The sequence below is a fragment of the Triplophysa dalaica genome, chromosome 3 (assembly GCF_015846415.1).
Source record: "Triplophysa dalaica isolate WHDGS20190420 chromosome 3, ASM1584641v1, whole genome shotgun sequence".
Taxonomy (NCBI): Eukaryota; Metazoa; Chordata; class Actinopteri; order Cypriniformes; family Nemacheilidae; genus Triplophysa; species Triplophysa dalaica.
Window position 1 is genome coordinate 26,997,028 of NC_079544.1, and position 25,227 is coordinate 27,022,254.

Genomic DNA, 25,227 nt, shown 5'->3' on the forward strand with positions numbered 1-25,227 from the left:
TTTTAAGCAATAGAGCCAATGTGATTGTCCCACTTCAGATCATGAGAGATGGTGGTGCCCAGAAACCTGAATAACTCCACTGCTGCCACAGTGCTGTTCATGATGGTGAGAGGGGGGAGTGCAGGGGGGTTTCTCCTGAGGTCCACAATCGTCTCCACTGTTTTAAGCGTGTTCAGCTCCAAGTCGTTATGACTGCACAAGACAAGACAGCTGCTCAACCTCCTGTCTGTAAGCAGACTCATCACCACCCTGGATGAGGCCAATGAGTGTGGTGTCGTCTGCGAACTTCAGAAGTCTGACAGAAGGGTCCTGGGCAGTGCAGTCATTTGTGTACAGGGAGAAGAGCAGTGGGGAGAGAACGCATCCTTGGGGGGCGCCAGTGCTGATTGTGCGAGTGCTGGATGCGATTTTCCCCACTCTCACTTACTGTTGCCTGTCTGTCGGAAAGCCGGTGATTCACTGACTGATAGAGCCAGGGACAGATAGCTGGGTTAACTTTGTCTGGAGCAGTTGTAGCGCTGCGAGTTGGGACAAGCCCAAGTTGTCTAATAAGAAAGTCCGAATACGCCACCCTAGGAGATAATCCCAGGGAAAATACTCAACCAATTAAAGCACACAGGTTCGGTTCCCTCAGAATTAGACAAGAGGTGGGTAATATACAAAAATACAAATGTTTATTAATACAAAAATGATTTAAAACATTGGACACGTATAACAAGAAACACTGAAACGCCACTTCAACAAAACAAAAAAATAAAACTAAATAACACCAGCAGGGCTTAGGCTCCCAACAGTACGATTTAATGTGGAGCCGTAATCAATGTGGAGTTTGGTTTTACAAGGCACACATCCACGCACACGCACACCTGTGCAGTCTAATCACACTATCAAGCACTCACAGTGTACACCGCACACGATAAAGAAGAACCACCACCACAAGGAGGAAGGGCAATCTAACCGTGGGACCCCAGCTCCTGCAATAAACAAATAAGAAACTATAAAAATGATAATGTAGACATCAATAATAAAACCAGTCCTGACAGCAATGAATGTCAATAACAAACAAATATAGGCAGAAAACAAAAGAATTAAATAATTGGTCACCTGAGCTTACTACAAAACAACTTGAATTCAGTAGATGACCACAAGAGTCACACTACTCGATGGTTGATCAGCTGCTTCGGATAACGATGAAAGAAAAGCAGATAAATTCAACCAAACCAACTGTACTTCAACATAATTATATAATATAAAAAGCACAAAAGAAACACAACAAAAGTTTAAATCAAAGACGAAAAAGAAACCGAGGGCAGATTAGCTCCCCTACAAGCGGGAAGAACTAAATAGTCCTCCGACACCAGCCAGAAATATGAGGCAGAACACTAAAACGCCACGATAGGAGCCAAAGGAGTAGTCCCCTTTTTGTTTATGGTGATGATCGCGTCGATGCGGCTATAGGCTATGGACTGCAGCACTTTAACCGCGCGCACACAGCAGCACACAAAATCACCGCATAGAACGAGAAGGAGAATCCATCAGGATATCACGGCAGATAGCACGCTTAATAGACACGGATTGGTCACAGTCATACCCACAGATAACTCAATGGGATACAGGGAATCATGCCTGAGAGGCGAACAGTCATCAAATCCGCTAAGCAGTACAAAAGAAGAGCACCATCACCCAGCTACAAGCTCCGTCAACACGAACAAACAAACGGGGAAATCGGACGTGACGCATCCCAGGTAACAACCAATCAGGCTTTAAATAGAAGATACTACTCAATAATAGGCTAATGCAACTGTCAATCACCTAGTCCCGTTACACAGTGTTGAAAGTGGAGCTGAAGTCAACAAACAGAATCCTTACATAGGTCCCTGGTCTATCGAGATGTTTCAGGACAAAATGCAGCCCCATGTTAACTGCATCCTCAATAGACCTCTTTGCTCTGTAGGCAAATTGCAGGGGGTCCAGTAAGGGTTCTGTGATGTCCTTCAGATAAGCCAATACCATTCTCTCGAATGACTGCATGACCACAGATGTGGGAGCGACGGTCTGTAGTCATTCAGTCTTGTGATTTTGGGTTTCTTTGGGATGGGGATTATGGTGGAGTGCTTGAAACAGGAAGGAACTGTGCACAGATCCAGTGATCTGTTGAAGATCTTTGAGAAGATGAAGGCCAGTTGAATAGCAAAGCTTTTAAGACAGGCTTGGGAGATACCATCTGGGCCTGGTGCTTTTCTTGTATTTTGTTTCCTGAAGACTCTGCGCACATCATCTTTACTGATCTGAAGTGCAGGAGGCGGGGTGACTGAAGGTGATAGGTGTTGTGTAGAGAGAACGTCAGAGTTGGTGTGAGATGTTAACATTAGCATTTTCAAATCTGCAGTAAAACTCATTCAGATCATTGAACAGGTATTGATTGCCTGCAAATTTGGGGAATGGTTGCTCGTAGTTAGTGATGTCTTTAGGGCCTTTCCACACAGAGGTAGGGCTTAAAACTGGTTTTCCAGCTATTTAGAGTAGTTTCTCTTAGCCACTCTGATCTCCTTTGTCAATGTGTTCCTAGCCTGCCTGTACAAGACTTTGTTCCCTTTTCTGTAGGCATCCTCCTTGGCTTGGCGAATCTGTCAGAGTTTTGCTGAGAACCATGGTTCATCATTGTTGTATTTTAAGGAAGTTCTAGTAGGAATGCACAGATCCTCACAGAAACTGATGTATGTTGTTACAGTCTCTGCAAGCTCATCCAGATCGGTGTTAAAACCTTTAAAGACACTCAAATCGGTGCACTCGAAACAGGCTTGTAAAGCCCGCTATGTTTCGTTGGTCCATCTTTTAACAGTCGTTACCACAGGTTTGGCAGATTTTAGTTTCTGCCTGGCTGGGATAAGGTGAACCAGGCAGTGATCAGACAGTCCTAAAGCTGCTCTAGAGAAAAGAGAGAGAAAAAAAATTATAGTCCGGTTCCCCGACATGCTGCCGCTTGGTCCTCAACCAGCCGGAGTACTCTCCTTCGCGGTGCCTTGCGGTGGCCCTTGGGCTTATGTGGACGGCTCGACCGTCCGCCCCCTGGCGGCCGGCAGTGGCTCCTCCTTTACCTGGGAGTCGGGGCGGGTTCCCCGGCACCTGCTCCTCCCCCTTGGGCAGACGGACGCAGGCTCCGGCCTCTGGCAGGCGGTGGCCGCACACGGCACTCCTATCCCCTGCTCCTCCCCCTCGGGGGACGGACGCAGGCTCCGGCCTCTGGCGGACGGCGGCAACTCCCCCGCTTGGACGAAAGCCACCCCACCTTGACCCAGGGGCGCGGCAGCAAAGGTCGCCGTTCCACCGAAGCTTTGACGGTGGCCGCACTGTGCACTTACGTTTCCCCAGAGCCACCGCTTTGGGCAGCCACTGGCAGACGCTCTTCGTCCGCACTGCCCGAACTCTCCGGCACCGCGAGGCCACTCGGCGGCGAGGACTCTCCTACAGCATGTCTCTCCTTCATCCCGGGTTTCGGCCAATGTAACAAGATTCAATGTAGGGTAGGAAGGAGGCGGGAACCGGCAAACGTTTAAACAGATTTTAATTAAATAAAAACAACATAAATAAACAGCCAGCAGCCCCACACGGACGACTGCAGGCAACACAAACATAAACTTAACATGTGTCCGGGCCCGGTCCTCTCTCTTTGACGGTCCAGTCGTTCGTTCTCTTATATGCTCCCATTCTTTAACGGGATTCGAGCCCAGTGTGTGCACAGCTGGCGCTCATTCACAATTACTCACCGGTCTCGAACCACGGTCTCGCCCTGCCTACTCCACTACAGCGTCATTGTAGTAATTGTGTAATTTAAGGGTTCACAAGCTATTCTGTTGAAGGAAGTGCACAGCTCGGTTGCCGAACTTTAAGCATCAGTTTATAAACATAAGCCCTTACACTGTCTACTACTGCACGTGAGCCGCAATATGCGATGCAACAAATGACTATAGACAGGGATGCACGAAAGTTGACAGTATCATCAAGCGAATCGATGAGGTGACGGCCATCACTCTCTAACATCTCGTCAGGCTGAGTCAGAGAAACGCATCCCCGCCTTGGAAGACGACATCGCACCGCTGAAAGGGAAAGTGGCTGCACTCAAGAAACTTAACAGAAACTTCGCTTACAGAGAAGATTACTGATCTGGAGGGGTGTTCTAGACGGGACAATATCAGAATTTTAAACCTCAAAGAGTCTGCAGAGGGAAGCAACCCCTTATTTTTTTGTTGAAACTTTCATTCGAAAAGTGCTTGAGTTATCAATTCCGATGGCCGTCCTCTTCCGGTTATGATCAAGATTCATCGTTTCAGAGACATTGCTACAATTCTGTCTGCAGCTAGAAGCAAAGGCCAAGTTCGTTATGAGGATCAGCTTCTCCGTATCGCTGCTGACATCTCACCTGCCAAGAGTGCCTTCAACCCGATCTGCGTGGAGCTCCTTAAGAGAGACATTCGTTTTCAAAAGAACTTCCCAGCTGTGTTGGTCTTCAAGATGAATGGCATTCAGAAATCTTTCAGCGATCCAAAAAATCCCAAAGCATATATGGACGGTAGTATGTGAACTCTTTTATCTTCAATTCTGAGTAATTGACACACCTGTAATCTCATATGATGGGTGGTAGGCAAGAGAAATGGGAGAGTTTTATCATGTGTAACGTGTATTTGCAGTAAGCTTTTGAACTTTGTTTTAAGCTAGGATATTGAGGAGATAATTGTATTAGTTTATTTTCAATTTGTTTAGATCCTAGCCCCTTTTCTTACCCTTCAGGAGTTTTTGACATGGGTGTGCCCTGTCTTCTCCTTGTTCTTTTTTTGTGTTTATATTGTTCGAAGTTGTATTCTTTTATACCTGGACTAGAGCTAATATTTTATCTCCATTTACCTTCTTTTTCCTCATATGCATAGTTTGCTTCTCCTGAATATGACATGGCTTATCTTTCCATTACTGCATAGATGGCGTCATGTTGAACGTTCTCAGCCTCATTGTAAGAGGCCTAAACAATCCAGTTAAAAGAGTTTTTTTTAGACTTAGAAGAGATTTTAGACTATTTGCGGAAACAAAAAATAAGTATAGCTTTCTTGCAAGAGACTCATTTGGTCAAGAAAGATGCAATTTGCTTGTCTGATCGCTTCTTCCGTGTTGTTGCTTCATTCTCAGCAAATAGAGACATTGCATTGGTTTCAATCTATGCCCCTAACACTTTCGAAACTTAGGTGCTTATAGAGTTTCCTGGTTTCAAATTTCTTATTGGTGCTGATTTCAATGCTGTTGTAGACCGTTAATTGGATAGATCAGGGCACTCAGAAAACGTAAAAATATGCTTCCAAGGCTTTACAGTCCTGGATCGGAAATATGGGAGTATTGGATCTCTGGCGTGTCTCAAATCCTGATGTGACAGGGTTCACACATTTATCTTCGAGACAAATCTTTTTCCTGTATCGATTTATTTTTTTCTTTTAGAGGCTTTTTTTGTAATATTGCAAATGTTAGCTTACTGCCGGTAGCGTTTTCTGACCACAAGGCAGTGACTGCTTCTGTTTTGATAAACTTTAACCCAGCTCGTGCCCCTAGATGCTGTTTCAATACCAAACTTCTCCGAGATGAAATATTTAAAAGTAAGTTTTCAAGCCAGTTAACAGATTTCGTCAGCATAAACAAAGGTTCAGTTGATGACACAAGGACAATTTGGGACACGGTTAAAGGGTTTATTAGAAATGTCTCCATATCCTATGCTTCCAATGTAAGGAAGGCATGTTCATCTAGATTACAGCTCTTAAGAGTTAAAATCTTCAACATTAGATACGCTTTTACAAAACGGCTATGACGAGGGTGTTAAGCTACAGCTTGACCTTGTGAAAAAAGGGATAAATTTGAATTGTCGACTGCAAACATTCATGGTGCTACAGAGGACACTGTTAGACTTTGGACTCAAACTCTGGAAAAGCATTAAGATTTGATATTGTGAATTATGGAGATTATTTCCTCCCCCTTATTTTTATCCTCTGGTCTGAGGTGTTCTTTTTTCTGCTCTGGTTCCTTATTATTCTTTATTAATATTATTATTAATTACTTATTTATGTTTAAGTGTTATGGTTTCCTGTGTGGCTTATAATTGACATTTCAAATGTAGCAGACTTCCTTCAGCGCTGTTCCGTTGGTTTTTATGTTAAGTTTGTTGTATGTATATTCATCTTCTGTAAATCTTAATTACAGTATTTTTTTTACGCTTTATTATTGTTTGTATCCTTATTTAATTATCATATTTTTATATCCTTTATCTAGCTTTGATCTTGTCGTATGCGAAAATTTGCTGCAAGATGTTATTCATCATCTAGCACAGTATGCAGTAAAAATACGGGACTAAAAAACACAATTATTTGCTGAAACTACAAGCAGCTGGACTTGACGGTGATCCTTACAACTACCTTATGATTTACAAAGGAATCAGGTGTTCTTAGACACTCAAATGTTGCGTGGAATTGCCTTTCCTGATATTGTAACCATTCATTTTACCCAGTGTTTTACCACTGAAGCAGGCGTGTTCATGTGTGAGGCTGTGCAAGGGACTTGGTAAGCGGAGTAACGGTAGCGGAAGTAACGCTACACTGCTTCACGGCAAAACGGAAGATGCGTGACGTCATGTGAAAAGGGCCTATAAAGCCACCCCCACATTGCTTCTTGTGTTGCAGGCATTCTCGCTTCACCACCCGACCACCACTCGCTATCAGATATTACTCGTGGGGATGCGTATATCTGTCTCAGCATACAGACAAAAACGGACAGGGCCAGTTCACAGTGTAATTAAGTGGACAAATTTTTATTAACGCTAAAACGGAAAAAACGCAATTCACTTACAGGTATTGAACCCTGGAACGGTCATACCGAACGGATCAATATAATATTGAGTATTATGGCATCCCTACTTTACATTCAGGTTGACTGAATGTGCTCTTCGCAGAGATGCCCAGTTTATTCAGATTAGATGATTGGCAAAGCTTGTTTAAACAGAAGCTTGATCTTCTGTCGTTTTTATATGCTTTTAAATTGTTTTTAAACATACAGTATATATACTATTTTATTTCAGATGAGATGGACAAAAGAGGAAAATCGAGAAATGAATGACGTTGAGGATAAACATCAGTTTCAAAAATCTGATCATTGAAAGAAACATTTCTTGAAGGAAAACTGAGGAAAAATTGTATAGTTCCCGACAACAACCGAAGCAAACAAACAAGCAAATGATAAAAAAATTACCAAGAACTTGATCACATCTTTAAACTAAATGTTGCATGCCATCTTCCTGAAAAGAGATTCGACTAGAAAGGTAGCCCTTGTGTGAGAAGAGTTTCGCATTTAAAGGAAACCTTAAGATTCACCTGAGACTTTGCACTGGAGAGAAGCCCTTCACGTGCCCTCAGTGTGACCTGAAAAAGACCTGAAAAGTCACTTAAAAATTCATTCTGGAGAGTATGCGTATGCATGTTGTGTTCGTGAGAAAGGCTATGCAGACAAGAGAACTTTAAGGTACCATCAGCACGTGCACTTTAAAGAAACACAACCTATTTGGGTTGAAGACGCCACGGTGTGTTCGTGTTCTTAGTCCTTAGGCGCCAACGGAGGCTGGAGAACAATACCAGGAGAGATCAGACACAGAGGAAGATTCCACAGGGTAGCCGTCCTCGTTGAGCGAGATGCAGAATGGTGGTGAGTATATCTAGGAAACTGTGACAAATGATAGCAACTAGACAGACTAGACAGGAATAGTATAAAGACTTCGTTAGATGAGCCGCAGCAACATCTAGGGCAGTCTGAGCAGGCAAAATGCAACGGTCAGACAATGGACGAGAGACACTGAGGAAATAAATAGGGAAAACATAACATGGGAAAATGACTAGCAGGTGCGGGGTAATTACGAAATGAGCTTAATTAGAAGATTGTCAACAGGAGTGTGAGTGTGGAGTGGAAAATAACCCGTGTAGGGGAAACCTAAGGAAACACGGGGGCGGGGAGAATGACGCAGAGACTGAGCACGTGGTCAGCGGGTAACTAACCCCGTGCTCGACAATGACAATAACACCCACGCGCAGAAGATGCCCTAACCCGACCACGATCGGGACAGAAAGCACATGAGTGTGCACAAACCGTAGAAAAGACGTACCCCTGCACGCCATGCGGGATGAATTTCAGCACATCTATTTATTTGCTGGCTCACGAGAAAAGGCGTTGTCCAGAGGTGTCACAGTGAAGAACGTTCATCTTCAGGGGACCAAGTATCGATGTCTAAATAAATGTGAGTGTTGTTGAATGTTGTACATCCATCCATTTTCTACCGCTTATCCGGGGCCGGGTCGCGGGGGCAGCAGTCTAAGCGGGGATGCCCAGACTTCCCTCTCCCTAGACACTTCCTCCAGCTCTTCCGGGGGGACACCGAGGCGTTCCCAGGCCAGCCGGGAGACATAGTCCCTCCAGCATGTCCTAGGTCTTCCCCTGGGTCTCCTCCCGGTGGGACATGCCCGGAACACCTTCCCGGGAAGGCGTCCAGGGGGCAAAAGATGCTCGAGCCACCTCAGCTGGCCCATCTCGATGTGGAGGAATAGCGGATCTACTCTGAGCTCCTCCCGAGTGACCGAGCTTCTCACCCTATCTCTAAGGGATCGCCCAGCCACCCTGCGGAGAAAGCTCATTTCGGCCGCCTGTATCCGGGATCTTGTCCTTTCGGTCATGACCCACAGCTCATGACCATAGGTGAGAGTGGGAACGTAGATTGACCGGTAAATCGAGAGCTTCGCCTTGCGGCTCAGCTCCTTCTTCACCATGACAGACCGGTACAGCGACCGCATTACTGCAGAAGCTGCACCGATCCGTCTGTCAATCTCCCGTTGTGTTCGTGAGAAAGGCTATGCAGACAAGAGAACTTTAAGGTACCATCAGCACGTGCACTCTAAAGAAGTCTGTCAATCTCCCGTTCCATCCTTCCCTCACTCGTGAACAAGACCCCCAGATACTTGAACTCCTCCACTTGAGGCAGTAACTCTCCGCCTAACTGAAGTGAGCAAGCCACCCTTTTCCGACTGAGAACCATGGCCTCAGATTTGGAGGTGCTGATTCTCATCCCAGCCGCTTCACACTCGGCAGCAAACCGTCCCAGTGCATGCTGAAGGTCCTGGTCTGATGGGGCCAGCACGACGACATCATCCGCAAAGAGCAGAGATGAAATCGTGTGGTCCCCAAACCCAATGCCCTCCGGCCCCTGGCTGCGCCTAGAAATTCTGTCCATAAAAATTATGAACAGAACCGGCGACAAATGGCAGCCCTGCCGGAGTCCAACATGCACCGGAAACAGGTCTGACTTACTGCCGGCAATGCGAACCAAGCTCCTGCTCCGGTCGTACAGGGACCGGATAGCCCTTAGCAAAGGATCCCGAATCCCATACTCCCGGAGCACCCTCCACAAGATACCGCGAGGGACACAGTCGAATGCCTTCTCCAAATCCAAAAAACACATGTGGATTGGTTGGGCAAACTCCCATGAACCCTCCAGCACCCTGGAGAGGGTATAGAGGTGGTCCAGTGTTCCACGACCGGGACGGAAACCACACTGTTCCTCCTGAATCCGAGGTTCTACCATCGGCCGGATTCTCCTCTCCAATACCCTGGCATAGACTTTCCCGGGGAGGCTGAGAAGTGTGATCCCCGATAGTTTGAGCACACCCTCCCACCACCACCCCAGTCTGCCAGTCCAAGGGCACTGTCCCCGACCCCCACGCGATGCTGCAGAGGCGTGTCAGCCAAGACAGCCCCACAACATCCAGAAACTTGAGATACTCAGGTCGGATCTCGTCCACCCCCGGTGCCCTGCCACCGAGGAGTTTCTTGACTACCTCTGTGACTTCGGCCCGGGTGATGGGCGAGTCCGCCTCCGAGCCCTCAGCCTCAGCTTCCTCAATGGAAGACATGACGGCGGGATTGAGGAGATCCTCGAAGTATTCCTTCCACCGCCTGACGATATCCCCGGTCGAGGTCAACAGCTGCCCCCCTCCACTGTAAACAGCGTTGGTAGGGCACTGCTTACCCCTCCTGAGGCGCCGGACGGTTTGCCAGAATCTCTTCGAGGCCGACCAATAGTCCTTCTCCATGGCCTCACCGAACTCCTCCCAGGCCCGAGTTTTTGCCTCCCCAACCATTCGGGCTGCCGTCCGCTTGGCCTGTCGTTACCTGTCAGCTGCCTCTGGAGTCTCACAAGCCAGCCAGGCCCGATAGGACTCCTTCTTCAGCTTGACGGCATCCCTTACTTCCGGTGTCCACCACCGGGTTCGGGGATTGCCGCCTCGACAGGCACCGGAGACCTTACGGCCAGAGCTCCGAGTGGCCGCGTTGACAATGGAGGTGAAGAACATGGTCCACTCGGACTCAATATCTCCAGACTCCCTCGGGATCTGGTCGAAGCTCTGCCGGAGGTGGAAGTTGAAGATCTTTCTGACAGGCGATTCGGCCAATCGTTCCCAACAGACCCTCACAGTACGCTAGGGTCTGCCGAGTCTGTCCAGCTTCCTCCCCCGCCATCGGATCCAACTCACCCACAGGTGGTGATCAGTTGACAGCTCCGCCCCTCTCTTCACCCGAGTGTCCAAGACATACGGCCGTAGGTCAGATGAAACAACCACAAAGTCGATCATCGACCTCCGGCCAAGGGTGTCCTGGTGCCATGTGCACTGAACAAGCTGTAACTAGCACAGAAGTCCAATAACTGAACCCGAGTGGTGTACATTAATGTCTTTATGTTTAAAACAAAGACCACTAATGCATAATGTTCTGGTTATATATTTTTCAATAAAAAAGATATTGTGTTCAGTTACCATTTTACAAACTACATACTGTGTTTTCTTTGAGCTAAATCTTTGGAAAGGATTTTAACTGTGGTCAGGGCTCAATATTAAAGAAATGATTTACCCAGAAATGACATTTTAGCTGAAGTTTTTTAAATAAAAATTATTAGATGTTGGATAATTACGCCATTTACAATAAAGTGTTGTAAAATGTTATCATTCGATGCAAGTGTCAGCAACTCATGCAAACAGAGTTTATATTTGTAGCGTTTTGATTGATTTGTTGTGTTGGGCACATACTGGCAAGTTCAGTATGGTGTACCACAGGGCACAGTCTTATGGCCTCTGCTCTTCACATTATATATGCTACCTCTAGGAGATGTAATAAAGCGACACGGAATTAGCTTTCACTGTTATGCTGATGATACTCAACTTTATATTTCCTCGAAGCCTCATGAAACAAAGTTCAATCGAATAATGGAATGCATATTTGATTTAAAAAACTAGATGAGTAACAAATTCTTATTACTGAACTCGGAAAAAACAGAAGTGTTACTTATTGGACCGGAAACCGCCGTACGTAACAAACCAAGAATACTGCTTAACTATTGATGGATGCTCCATAAAACCCTTGTCGTCAGCTAAGAATCTTGGCGTTCTATTCGATAGTAATCTGTCAATTGAGAGCCATGTCGCCAACGCCTGCAAAATTCCGTTTTTACATTTTAAGAATATATCTAAACTAAGTCATATGCTGTCACTGTCAGATGCAGAGAAGTTAATTCATGCAATTATGACATCAAGACTAGATTACTGTAATGCACTGTTAGGTGGTTGCCCTGCAGGCTTATTACAAAAACTCCAAATGGTCCAAAACGAGGCAGCTCGAGTTCTTACACGTACAAAAAAGTATGAGCATATTAGCCCGGTTCTGTCAACCTTGCACTGGTTACCTATAAAGCATCGCATTAACTTTAAAATCTTGCTTATTACCTATAAAGCCCTACATGGTTTAGCTCCGCAGTTTTTGAGAGAACTTCTATTGTATTGCAGTCTTCACTGCACTGTCCGGGAGGCAGACACACTCTGTCAGTTTATATCTAGACTAAAGACGCATCTTTTTAAATTTGCATACACTATACTTCCATAATATCAATCCTCAGAGGGTTTATGCTGCCTTATTTAGAACAGTACTCTACTCTCAGCCGGTCTTGTCTCATTGTTCCAAGGTTACCGCAGGATGCAGTTCATGCCCAGACCTGATGGCAGTGCAGAGAATAGGAAGCAGTGACCTGACAAGAGCTGAGATGATAGACCTGGATATAGGACGTGCCGACCTGACACAACTTCACTACAACATTTCAAATGCTATTAGATTATTGAAAAAAAACATTTAGCCTTGTCTTGCAAGCACTCTCGAGCTTGTGCAGAGGCAGCAGCTTTTGCCAGAGCGGAACTGGAATCCCCTGGTTGGGCCTGGTTTCTCCTTAGGGTTTTTTTCTCGATTGGAGTTTTGGGTTTCTCGCCACCGTTTGCATATTGTTCTGCACTATTTGCCTGGCTGCTGGGGCTGCTTTAGAATTCAGAAGTTTTACATAATTAATATTGCATATACAAATTTATAGTCTGTTTAATATCTTAAATGTGTGCTTTCACTGTGAGTGCGTGCATGTGTGTCTGTCTGTCTGTGTGCGTTTTGTATGTGGGTATGTCTGTCTTCTGTGTTTTCACCTTTTCCTTTGGTTTTTACAGGTATTTGACTTTAGTTGTTTTGCTTATAGTCAATATGTCTCATGTACAGCTGCTTTGTAACAATTGGAAATTGTAAAAAGCGCTATATAAATAAAGTTGAGTTGAATTATAGTTATTAGTTTAATGTATCACCTTTTTCTAAATTTTATTCGGATGAGCTTGTGATCAATGTAGTCTTTAAAATTCTAATTTAGTTTTTGCTTGGTTCATGAAACTACAATATTAAGGTATGATGTTTCAGGAATCTATTAACAGTCTTCCAGTTTTAAATCTGAACATCGCCATGAAAATGCACACTGCACTTTCTGGCATCAGGTCAAAAGAAGAAATATCTCTAATTTTATAAAAACAACTTAAACAGAATACTAGAAAAATATTCTGACTTTCATGGAAAATTTACCGAACACAGTCTGTGCTGATGTAATTCTTGTAACCCAAATAAATTTTGTTTATGGGTATATTCCAATCACTTTTCAAACCAACACTTATGACTTTTAAAAATAAAAACGTATTTATGATTCAATGTAAATAGGAGAATCTTGACAGGTTTTCTGCCAGACTGACACTTAAAAAAACTTCCCTTTTCTCTAAAGGGAAATCTAACCTAAATCAAGGTGTGGATGCTTTTTCGTAAACAACAACAGAGATGAAGAATCAGCTAATGGATTTATAAAGAGGAACGACCGACCAATCATGGAGGGGAAAAAATAGCTTGTTCTCATTGGTGAACACCCTTAAAGCTCTCTCATTGTTTTTCTACTACAAATGTGGTTATCTTTATTTGCAGGTTTACCATAAATATACACTACGAAATGTACATTTGCTGTAAATCTTCGGTTGTGCATGTCGAAGCGTTTATTTTGTCTGCTTCTCTTTGTCTCTTGAGCCAAAAAAGCCAGCAGCATAAGCAAATGCTCCAATGGCAGCCATTGCAATACCAGCTGCAACAGAAATCTCCACCGCTGTTTGTACCTGTGAGAATGGAAAGGAATAAGGTATATCGTTATCTTTGAGAAAACCTTGATGTGATGCAAACCAACTCCCGTACCTGGTGGGACTCTGGCTTTCCATATCTCAGCTCTGTGACAAAGTGCTCACAATTATAATTGACCACACAGTATGGACACCTTCTGCCCACAAGCCTCTGTGCGTACCGTAGGATATTTCTGATTTCTCTAGGCTCATATTTGTCGTCTAGAAGGTTGTTGATACGGTACTCGTCTGAGCCTACAACATCCCAGATTTCTTCCTTCTTCACTAAGGCTCTGGGACACATGACTGATATCATGCTGTAAGACCCAGCGTTAGCATACTCTGCTGTAAATGAAAAGATAAAGAAAACGTTTCCATCCGTAAAGTCATTATGTTCAAACTAATTATTTATAGACTTGTTTATGTGATACTGTATTTTACTGTAATGTTATATCTATTATTCTTATCATAACTCACAAGGTGGGGCCATGTGAATCACAAAACCGTCACCAACATAGATAGCCCAGTGCTGGTAACCATTTCTGAAGATTTCAATGAGGTCTCCTGGTTCTGGCTCCTCATCATACTGGGAGACAATCATATCAGGTGTTATATATAGCTACAGTTTGGGGGGAAATAGAGACACGCTGCTTAACTATAGAGATAAAACTGAAAGTAAACGGGTTGTGGCTGTTGTGTAAGACAGTGTAAACGAAGACAGCCGCTGTTGTTTTCAGCTTTCTTTTACTCTCTGTTACCAAAACTTTGAGATAGTCCAAGCAATAAACCATAATCTCAACAAAAACAACCAAAGTAAAAACAACGCCAAAAATAGTTGATTTTCCATATTTTTCTACAATCTTACTGCTAAAACACATTTACCTTTTTAACTGGTGGCATGGCAACCTACAAGCTGAATCTGTTTTGACACTGATCCTATGACATAAACAGAAGTAAATACATTAGTTTTTTTCTGTGTGGATTGTACACTTTATGTATGTTTTTCTAAATGTTGTCATAAACAAAACAGGCTTTTCCAGGCTTTGAGAAACTCAAATACATTGGATGTGATCACAAATTAATGAGTAAGAAAACGTGTTTGGATCAAATAACTGATATTACATATTATTTACAATGGTGTGTTTGTGAGTAAGATTACTATCCATGCAGTTTTATTAGCGGTAAAATCAGAAGTGAAGAACCAACTGGTACAATTATAAAGAGGCGAAATCGCATGCTCTCATTGGTGAACGCCCTTAAACGGCTCTTGCTTTTTTCGGTATACACTAATGGATGGAATACACTCCAAGACTTTACAAGTCTCAATAGATTTATTTTAAACGAGACATCATAGACTTGCAGACTTTTTGAAAGTTTCAGATAGAATCACATAGACTGATCAAATCTGCAGACTGGCACAGACAAACAACAAGCAACAAGTCTGGACAAAAATATCTGGGCAAAATATTGTAGTGTATTTGAGCCTTTAGCAACTTTATATTCAACTCATAGGGACTGCAAAAGTTGGTGACAATTTATAGATTAAACATTACATACACAATAGGAAAAATAAAAGATGAGTAAGACAATTAGTTAAGTTGAAGGTTTTGGATGCAAATCAGTGAGGGAAATGAATAAGACAAAGATATATGACAATTGAACAACAGATAAAATCTTAAGAATTACATTTTTGTACAAAATCAAATAACTTTAAACTTTAAAACAAAGAACATCTGAACTATTATATAAATGGCAAAGACTCGACCAGGCAACTAATTATAACCAAGAAGTGGTAAAGTAAGTAAATGCAGCTGAACAAATCATGATAAAGTTCATTTAAAATCTTTCCCAAACTAAAATAAATACAAATCCAAAGGCTTTCCGTTTTTGTTTGATTCCTTTAGTCGATTATGTCTTAAAATGAAAGGGCTGTCCTACACTTACTGGCTAGCAGTTGAAATGCCGACCATTGGTTTCCTTTGTTAGGTTGAGTAGGCCTAAAAACACTTAATTGGAACTCATTCTTCCATGACCAGGTAGAACATGTCAGGACAGGTTCTTTGATTTTTGTTTTATGACACATTGTTTAGAATACTGACCCCTTAGTCTCAATGAAACACTCATCATTTCTCAGTCAAGTCATTGCCAAATGGTTAGAGACTCGGGTGTGTAACACTAAGGTCGTAGGTTCGATTCCCTGGTTGGCAGGAAGCGACTGAGGTCCACCTCAGAATCAATTGCAACGCAATGCTCTTACCACTGAGCTACAGGAAACCCAATTGCAGAAGGTCAGAGATACAGGAGACGTATGGAATACAAAACAATACGGAAAGCTTTGCTTGAACCATAGCTTAAACTAGACTTTGCTTGAGAAGGCCAACAGCTTGGATCACAAAAATATGTAATTAGGTGAAGAGAGCGGAGAGTGGTCACGGAGCGACCAGAACTGAAATGAGTGTCCTTGGGTGATGCCTGATAGGCAGCTTCCGAAGGCGCCGCTCGCTGACCGAGCTCTCTGCCAGGAGCATTGGCACCCCCGGACGAACTGTGTGGCCGCTGGATCCTCAGCCTGTGGCTCTTGTCCAGGGAACAGAGGGGGATGGAAACCATAAAGGCATTCAAAGGGAGACATGTGTAGGGAGGAATGTAACCGGGTGTTATAGGCAAACTCGGCCAACATGAGTTAAGAGGTCCAGGTTGCCTGATTATTGGAGACCAGACACCTCAAAGTCCTCTCAATGTCCTGATTCACTCTTGGTCTGGCCATTAGATTGGAGATGGAACCCAGACGAAAGACTGACAGATGCACAACTGAGCTGCCCAAACGCCTACCAGAAACGGGAAGCAAACTGTGGTCCGCGATCGGAGACCATGTCCTGGGGAAACCATGGATTCTGAAACATGTCTCATTATCTCGGCCATTTCTTTTGCTGTGGCGAGGTTGGGTAAAGGTATGAGATGACATGTCTTGGAGAACCTGTCCACCACCATTAAGATATTGGTGTTAGCTTGCGACTGAGGTAACCCTGCACTGTAACGAATTGCTGTAAAAACTACAGCGTTATTTTCCAGAAGCTGACTGTTTTTTTAATAATACAGAATATTGCTGTAAAGTGCAATGCATTCTGGGGTCATGTGACGGATTAACTCAAATGTACGTAATATAGCTGTAAATTTAAATGTGCAATGGGCGGGATGATCTTCAACAGTCGAGATTGGGGTAGTGCGCAAAATGAGTGATTCACTGTGGTAAGTGACTTATTACGTTTTTTTTCCATATTTGGTAACTATCATACTGGTAACGTTATATAGAGGTATCTACATTCGCATTTCATATTGGTAACCCCGGATTCAACCTCCATCCGCGGGGACCGAATGAGTCTTGCGCGGGGTTTTAGCAGCGCCGTCGCGGTAAGATTTCAAACATTCTCCGTCGCTATAGCACCTGAGGACAGAAGTTGTTCATGTTATTTAGAGTTTTTGTTCACACCAGGAGCGAAGTCGGTATGTGACGAGCTACAGTTCATTGTATTAGTAAGTTGACGGTTGTTTTTTTAATGTTGAACATCGAACGGCCGTAGACACGGTAAAAGTTACATGCTTCAACTGTTGGGATTCACGGGAACTTAGTGTTGAATACCACACTCGGTCTTGATTAATTTGTGGTGTAATTCAAATGTGCAAATGCAGTTATCCGTTAAATCGAGAGCCCAAATTAAAACGAGTCACCAAAGCTTGAGGTAAGTCGATGTTCACGGAGGATAGCCCGTTCAAGTGATTAATGTACATAACCAGCTAGATATACAGTATATGTAACGGAGGCCAGATGAGAGCTTGAGCAAACGACGTTACCGACACCCTCATTGGTTAGAGCAGGACTGTCCACCAAATAGGACCATTCGAGGGTGGGAGTGAGACGGCCCGTTATAAATACCTGTGTAACAATCTCTTCACCGTGACATCCCTAACGTTAATGGCTTACATTTCTGCAGAAGTACAGTTTTAAGTGTAAGTTACTCTATGTAATTTGCTTAGAGTTTGTTTGTAGAGTCACTTATACTTAATTATAGTTTAAATGTAAAAAGCTTCAAGATAAAAGTCTATAGTAACTATTAACTATTGTCACATGTGGTATTGTTTGTTTTAGGACACACTTTGCCATGCAGGCCACATGATGCTGACTACTGAAGGTTAGGTTGTGTGTGACGGTGCTCAGCACAGCTTCATGTCTGGCCTTCCCACTCTGTTCATTGCATGTTACATATTCAATCTTGAGTACCAGGATGGGGCAGCGTGTATCTTGGAGTCCAATGAAAGGTATTAGTTGAACAACTTCCTTACCTGCATTTTATAGATATGTTAATGTTATATAACTGTTAAGACCTTAAAACAATATTTCTCAACGAGAGATGGATTTTTTTAGTGAAAATTATTTAGAAGTGTCCCCTATTTAACACTAGCAAGCTGATGATTTAATTCTTGTGTTTAAATATAATATATTTTGTATATTTAATATATAACATTTTGTTTTTCCTGACTCTTTGTAGATATTAATCCAGAGAGTGGAACAAGAAGAAGCGTCATCTAAAATGCCAGGATACAGAAGAAACAGTTGCAGTGAACCCACATGTTGCCGCTCTTCTAAACACAATGATGAATTTTCAGTGAAATTGATGAAAAGTAGAAGCACACACACACACAGATCTCATCTTTGAATTACATCATTTTAATATTCACTGTCTCTGACTGTATATGTTGTCCTCTGTTTTTCCTCTGACTATAAATATCTAACATTATTCTCTCTCTCTTTCTTTTCCATAGTTCTAGCTACTTGTTGTGCTCTGATGGATCAAGATGTGGACCGTTTTACAGACTCACTTGGGCCTTGTTCTGCGATGTTGTTACATGATGGTTATGTTGGTTAACGTGTTGTTTAAACATTCCTTGTTTAAAAAGCCATGTATGCTACTATGAAGTTGTAACTGAATAAAAACTATTTTATGTACAACAAGGTACAAAATTTGTCTGTAATGTATTTTTGTATCAATTAAAAAATAAATAAACACTGTATATCCAGTATGCAAAACATACTGGATATACAGTGATTATGTATTTCTTCTAAATACAGGAAATTAAAATCAAGCAATTGGCTGTAAAAAATAGAGCATTACACTGTTGCTATTCAAAATTACAGTTTTTTCCTGTATTATGCAATTACAGAAAATGGCTGTAAATTAAATTACAGTACTGTGGCTGTAAAATTTACAGTAACTGGCTGGCAACCCTGCTGCCAGTAATTTACTGTAAATTTTACAGGATTTTTTTTACAGTGTGTGACAAAGTCCAGAGAAATGTGGGACCAGGGACATCTCGGGATAGGTAGTGGGTGCAGCAAACCTTGAGGGTGGTTCCTTGTTCTGTGCACAAACGCCGCAGGTGGAGACGAAGGACCAGATATCTCTCTGCACTCTGGGCCACCAAAACCTCCTCTGGACCAGTTTGCAGGTTCTAGTAGCCCCCGGGTGTCCTGAGGAGGGGTTAGCATGTGCCCACTGTAACTCCTTGGGACGCATACGCACAGGAACAAAGAGGCATCCCCTAGGGCCATTACCTGGGTCAGGCTGGTGAAGTTGGGCTTTTCTGATGGCTGTCTTTAGATCCCATAGGATAGGGGCTAGTACCCTGGAAGTAGGAAGGATGGTTTCTGGGTGAGCATACTTCTTGGAAGGTTCAAATTGTCTAGTGAGGGCATCTGGCTTGAGATTCTTGGAACCTGTGCGGTAAGAGAGAGTGAAATTAAAGCGGTTAAAAAAGAGGGTCAAACGGGCTTGTCGAGAGTTTTAACTCTTGGCGTCTCTGATGTAGATGAGATTTCGATGGTCCCTCCAGATGAGGAATGGGTGTTTGGCCCCCTCCAGCCAGTGTCTCCACTCTTCTAACGCCATCTTAACGGCCAGTAACTCTCGTTTCCCAATGTTGTATTTTCTCTAGGCAGGACTACGGCTCCCACGCCCACGTCTGAGGCGTCTACCTCCAGAACAAAGGGCAACTCTTGGTCTGGGAGAACTAGGATGTTGTGAAGCGTTGTTTCAGTAAATAAAAGGGTTGGTTAGCTCTGTTGGTCCATGTGAAGGGTCCGTCAGATTTATTTTTCAGGGAGGTTAGAGGTTCTAAAACAGAACTAAAACTTTGGAAAAACCTCCTATAAAAGTTGGAAAACCACAGAAAGCGTTATACCTGTTCGACTGAGGGCGATTGCGGCCAATCAAGGATCACCTGGATCTTGCCGGGATCCATCTGGAGGCTGCCTTTGGACACCCAGAAGCCGAGAAGTGAGACAGCTGGGACATGGAACTCGCTCTTTTCGAGATTGACGAATAGCTTGTTCTTCAACAGTTGGGCAAGGGATGTCTGACATGTTGAACATGTTCCTTGAGGTCACTGGAAAAAATAAGAATATCATCCAAATAAACAAAAACAGAAGTGTTAAGCATCTCTCTGAGCACGTCATTAATAAAACCCTGAAAAACAGGTGGAGCATTGACTAGGCCAAATGGCAATCCCCGATACTCATAGTGCCCTGTTGGTGTATTGAATGCCGTCTTCCATTCGTCTCCCTCCCGGATTCTGACCAGATTATAAGCATTAAAGAGATCCAGGTTGTTGAAGACGATGGCTCCCTGCAAAACCTTGAAGGCCGTGGTTATGAGTGAGAGGGGGTAGCGGTTCTTGCCAGTGATGCTGTTTAAACTCTGATAGTCAATACAAGGTCGAAGGTAGGCTTAGTTACCCTTTAATGGAGCTGCCTGGAGGTTCTAAGTGGTGCTGAGGTCCAGAGCCAGGGCGTTTGGTGGGATATCATCGCAGCAGCAGATGCCAGCATGAAGGGAGGGCAGGCATGAGGAAGAGAGAGGAGGAAGGGAGGTGGCCGCTGGAGCCAAGAACGGAGGCAGCCTCACGCTAAGGTCGGCTCCTTGGGCAAGGGCAAATGGAAGGTCTGGTTGTGATCGAATGAAGACTCTTGTAGCCGGAATCTGAAAATGTGGGGACTTGTTCGCTTTCTGGCCAGCGACCGCCCAAGAGTGGCAGTTATGTGATGATATTTAGTTTAGTTCCTAGCTGTATTCGCGAGCAGAGAGACACGGAGATTGAGCATATTACCGTCATCCAAACCTACTCATTGAAATGCTGTTATATCTTAAAATTTCTGTGTGCATTTGTATGAGTCGAACACGATTAATGATACCAGAGTTAAGATTTGTGGCTGGGGTCATGAGTGCAAGATGAATTTTTGTTTGGGTTGACAGACGAGAGTCGGGATTGCCTGCCCACAGCATATAAATGCAGTCACATGTGTCTTTCCCTTTGTTCTTCAGCTCTTCATCGTGCTGCTAGAACACCCTCACACCATTCTGTTATCACAAGTGGTAACCCATGTGGTGATCCCGGTTGAAACTATAATAAAAGAAAAGTGTTGCAGCTCAAGTTTAGCACTACTGCCTTCATTTAAAAATTAACGGTCATTTACTTTGACCTCACTAACACATAGGTTTGAAGTTTATTTATTTTACTTTTATATTCAATAAAGTAAAGATTTGAGAGAAAATATGTTTTTGTGATTTTCAATTGATTTGACATATCTAAATCAACAGACCATGATGTATGGAGTGAAACTCAGAGCTTTTGATTGTTAAAAACAGACCGTTTCATAGGATGCGCGGGCGACTGACCCCCAGTTTACTTCCGGTTTGTGTTTGGCTACTGTCTAATAATGTCAAATAAATATTAAGATAAATTAGATAAGATACGATATACATTACATTATTAAATCAACGATTTGTTGAATTTTTTGTATGTTAATTTTATTAAATACATTTTTTGTTGAATGGGTCCTGTATTTGTGACACATTAAAACAAACCGTATGTTACATTGTTATCTAGCGGTTGAGTTTGGTTTCACAGTATAAATACAAAATATTGGAGAGTTTAGCCAAGTAACGGTTCATCTCGGTTTCTTTTGATTGCTATCAGAAATAATCTACAAGGCACTCTTTTGTTTGTGAATGTGTACGCAAAAGTGTGCATTCGCAGTAACGTTACTGTACACGCTTGGTTTCTCTGTCTGTTAGGTGTAGATGTCAGGCCACTTAAAGGCGTGTGTCCGATTTCTGAATGGACTCTATGCACCCTGCTGCTTACATATTTCCCCCCATATCTCAGTTTTACGCAGCTTCTGGTACAGCATTCTCCCATAGCAAAATTAGGTCCTAGCGTGGTCTTTTTTCACATATCATATTTGCATATTTTGATTAACAAGCGATTTCATTTTATTACATTACATTATTGTAGTGGAGTAGGCGGGGCGAGAACGTGAATCGAGGCCGGTAAGTGAGCGTTAATGAGCGCCAGCTGTGCACGCACTGGTCTCGTATCAAGGAGGAGATCGGGAGCATAAGAGAACGAGCGACTGGACCGTCGATGAGAGAGGATCAGGCCTGGATTTTAGTTGTGGTTTGTTTTAATCGCTGGCAGTCGTATGTGAGGGGCTGCCGGCTGTCTTTTTACTTTGTTATGATTTTGATTAAATGTTTAAATGTTTGCTGGTTCCCGCCTTCTTCCTTCCTTTATATTGAACCTTTCTAGCAGCATGTCGGGGAACCGGACTATAATTTTTTTTTTCCTCTATTTCCGGTCGCTCCGAGGGCTCCTGTCTATGTTGTCTTGTCTCGTCGCTACATACCCCCAGGGGAAAGGTACTCCGAGACTGGGAGACAACCCCCCTTCGCAAAAAGTGCAATGACCTACCATAAAGAAAGTGATACTAGAGCAGTGTGTGTATATATGAAGAGCCTCCTTCTAAAAATAAATCATACCAATGGCAGTTTGGTTCATATTCATTGGAATGTACAACGAAAAAAACATTTATAAAACCAGAGTTCCAAACTCTTCATATGTTCTCCATCTAGGAATCTGCATTTGAAAGCAACTTCTGCTTGGTCTCCAGCTTTTGGCTCAATACGTTATGATACACAAATAAAGAGATGCAGAATGTAAATAGTTGTAGTAATATATTATATGATTTGTGATATACACCATAAATAACGCGGATATTGAAGGATTTGTGTGTGGCACAGTGGTTGAGTAAAAGATTGTGGGTTCGATTCCATGAACAAAAAAACTGATAAAAACGTATAACTTGGATAAGCTTTGCATTGTGCTGAATACTTCAATTTAAATGTAAAAAACTTAAATGGTTTACGGTTCATTCAGTCACAATGTTGTCAATAAATGTAATGTCCTTCCCTTAAAAAGGAGTAATGTGAAAAAAACGAGAACAAAAAAAACGGGTCTAAAATGTTGAAGAAGGTGACCTTTCCTCCTTCATTTAAAGATGTGTTATTTCCAAATGTCATTTACACACATGGATCTATACCACATGTTTGTAAGACACTGTGGTATGAGCTGAGACGCTGTGGTATGAGCTGCATCCAAAAGCTTGGTGCCCTGCTGCCCTCCTTTCAATCAATGAATTCGGAGTCAGTGTTGGTTAAGTCACTGCCTACGCCACAGTAAATTCTAGAACATCATGGTACACGTTAAAATATAAAGTTAAATAACTAATTTTTTTTTACTGCTATCATCATACCTCTCTAAACCAATAAGCTGTCTTAAGCATCGCACTTCTCTTTACCAAAATACTAAACATTTATTGAACCCGTCTCACCCGCAAAGCCCTCTGCATTACAGGGGATCCCAGCCACCCGACACACAGCTTCTTCAGGCTGCTGCCATCAGGGAGGAGACTGCGGAGTCTCCTGGCCAACACCCGCAGAATAAGGAGAGCTTCATACACCAGGCAGTCAGGAAGCTAAATTCCCCCTCTCTTGCCCCATGCACAAACTTTGACTTCATTAGAAGGTCCTTCCACTCCCCCCCCCCCCCACAACATACACTCACCCTTACTAGTCAGTTTATGCAGCATCGGACTGCTCACTACCTCATTCAGCATCAGTCTGCCCCTCTTCAACTACCTCTTCTGACAGGTTATACAAAGCCTGCTCTCTTTGTCACTTTAAACAGACTAGTAAGCTCTTTGCACTACCTTACATCTGCACTCTGTATATTTAACTGGTTTGCACTCTTACTGCCATGACCTTTCTTCTTTTTCTTTAATATCCCTGCTTGCAATAATTGAATGGTTTACCCTCCGGAGTGAGAGCTTTAAGGGGTTAAAGGGTGTAGGGGACCAAACAACTGTTTCTTGAAGTGCGCTTCTGCGTCATCATCCCGCACCCATGAGGAGGCGGCGTCACCACGCAAAGAATCTGCTCAAAGAATCATGGGAGCCCGAAGTGACCATCAGTTGTACCCTTTGAAATACTTAATTCTGAAGGGCCATTTGAATTGGCCAGTAATGAGTACTTCGGTTTGGAACAACCCTTCATTATGGCAGCCATGATTGCGGTCACTCGGTAGGGCACTTCAGAGGGCGATACCAGTTGGAATGCACTTTACTTTTAATTACTTTAGTAATAAAAAAGAATTATTAATCTAATCAAATAATCTAATACATTGATTTAACTCTCCATATTGTGTGGGTAATTAATTTTACTTCTTTTAAAAACACAGCATGTACTCATTACTGATGTGCAGTGAGAATAAACTTACGTAAAAGTTTATTTGCATGCATATACTTCACACAGCGTTGCCCTACAATATCCTCATCATCTGTCATGTGTTCAGTGATAATATGTCCAAGGTATTTTACTTTCGCACACACAGTGAGACTCTTCTTAGACAATTTAAAAACTGAAGAATGTATACTTTTATCCTCCTTAGTTCTGCAAATCATATCCACACCTTTATCAGGATTATATAAAATATCATGTTCAAGACCATAATCAGAACATACATTTAAAAGCTGTTGAAGATCAGCACTGCTAGGACTAAACGCCACAAGATCATCTGCATACATAATATGATTCACTATTCCAAATCATACAACCAGTTTTACAGACATATGTATATAAGGGTTAATGTGTATATATATATAGGTTTTTGTTTCCTTATTTTATATAGTTAAAGTAACGGACATTTAAGCAGTTTTGAAAAGAGCTATTGGACAGAAATGAAATGAAACTTCTGTCATTTAGAGTGTGTGCTGCTCGAAATAAGATGAAGACTTCGAATTAAATCGCAAATCTAATGGGAATATCTGTCGGAAATATCGCAATGAGATCTTTCTCCAAACCGCGCAGCCCAACACAGCACCCAAATATGGTTGTTAGTCCTATTTTTGGATCCATAATATGCAGCTCAGTTATTTACAGCTCTCGTTAACATCATGGGAAGCGAACTAGCGAGACAGGACGACGACTAAAAAGTTTGGTTTAAAGATGAGAAACTTACCCAGTACAATGTTCTTCTTGCCACTACTTTCGCGGTCTTATTATAATTACTATGACTGTCGCGGTCTCACGGCTGTCGTTAGAAGGGTCTGGCTGTAAACGACTGTCAGCCGCACATGCGCACTTAAGACACATGCACACTTAGTGGGACGAAGACGTAACTAAATCAAAATACTGTTTACAAACGGCACAACATAAAATAACGTCCTGTTAAAGTATTTCACAAAGTGGACTGTAAAATTATATTT

The 25,227-nt window shown here is 42.8% G+C and overlaps 1 protein-coding gene across 6 annotated transcripts; it reads right to left on the minus strand.

The window, feature by feature from the left end:
- Positions 1–13,245: 13,245 nt before the first annotated feature.
- LOC130418229 (phospholipase A and acyltransferase 3-like) lies at positions 13,246–25,083 on the minus strand. 6 transcript variants are annotated; one of them, XM_056744253.1, is made up of 8 exons: positions 24,981–25,083; positions 20,362–21,026; positions 19,809–20,012; positions 18,969–19,344; positions 14,454–14,507; positions 14,049–14,157; positions 13,648–13,916; positions 13,246–13,571 (listed from the first exon to the last, which is right to left on the minus strand). In XM_056744253.1, the coding sequence occupies exons 5-8, from the start codon at positions 14,469–14,471 to the stop codon at positions 13,455–13,457; spliced, it is 513 nt and encodes a 170-aa protein (XP_056600231.1). In that variant the 5' UTR covers positions 14,472–14,507; positions 18,969–19,344; positions 19,809–20,012; positions 20,362–21,026; positions 24,981–25,083; the 3' UTR covers positions 13,246–13,454. The 6 variants fall into 6 exon arrangements, with proteins under 6 accessions (XP_056600231.1, XP_056600230.1, XP_056600233.1 ...); XM_056744252.1 differs by having other exon boundaries at positions 19,809–20,260; XM_056744255.1 differs by having other exon boundaries at positions 18,969–19,098; positions 19,183–19,344; positions 19,809–21,026.
- Between the last annotated feature and the right edge of the window lie 144 nt (positions 25,084–25,227).

Excerpts from the sequence above, each read along its gene's own strand:
- LOC130418229 (XM_056744256.1), bottom strand. Across the intron at positions 13,917-14,048 it reads GATTCACATGGCCCCACCTT|CAGAGTATGCTAACGCTGGG; the intron begins GTGAGTTATGAT and ends TTTCATTTACAG. Across the intron at positions 13,572-13,647 it reads GAAAGCCAGAGTCCCACCAG|GTACAAACAGCGGTGGAGAT; the intron begins GTACGGGAGTTG and ends CCATTCTCACAG.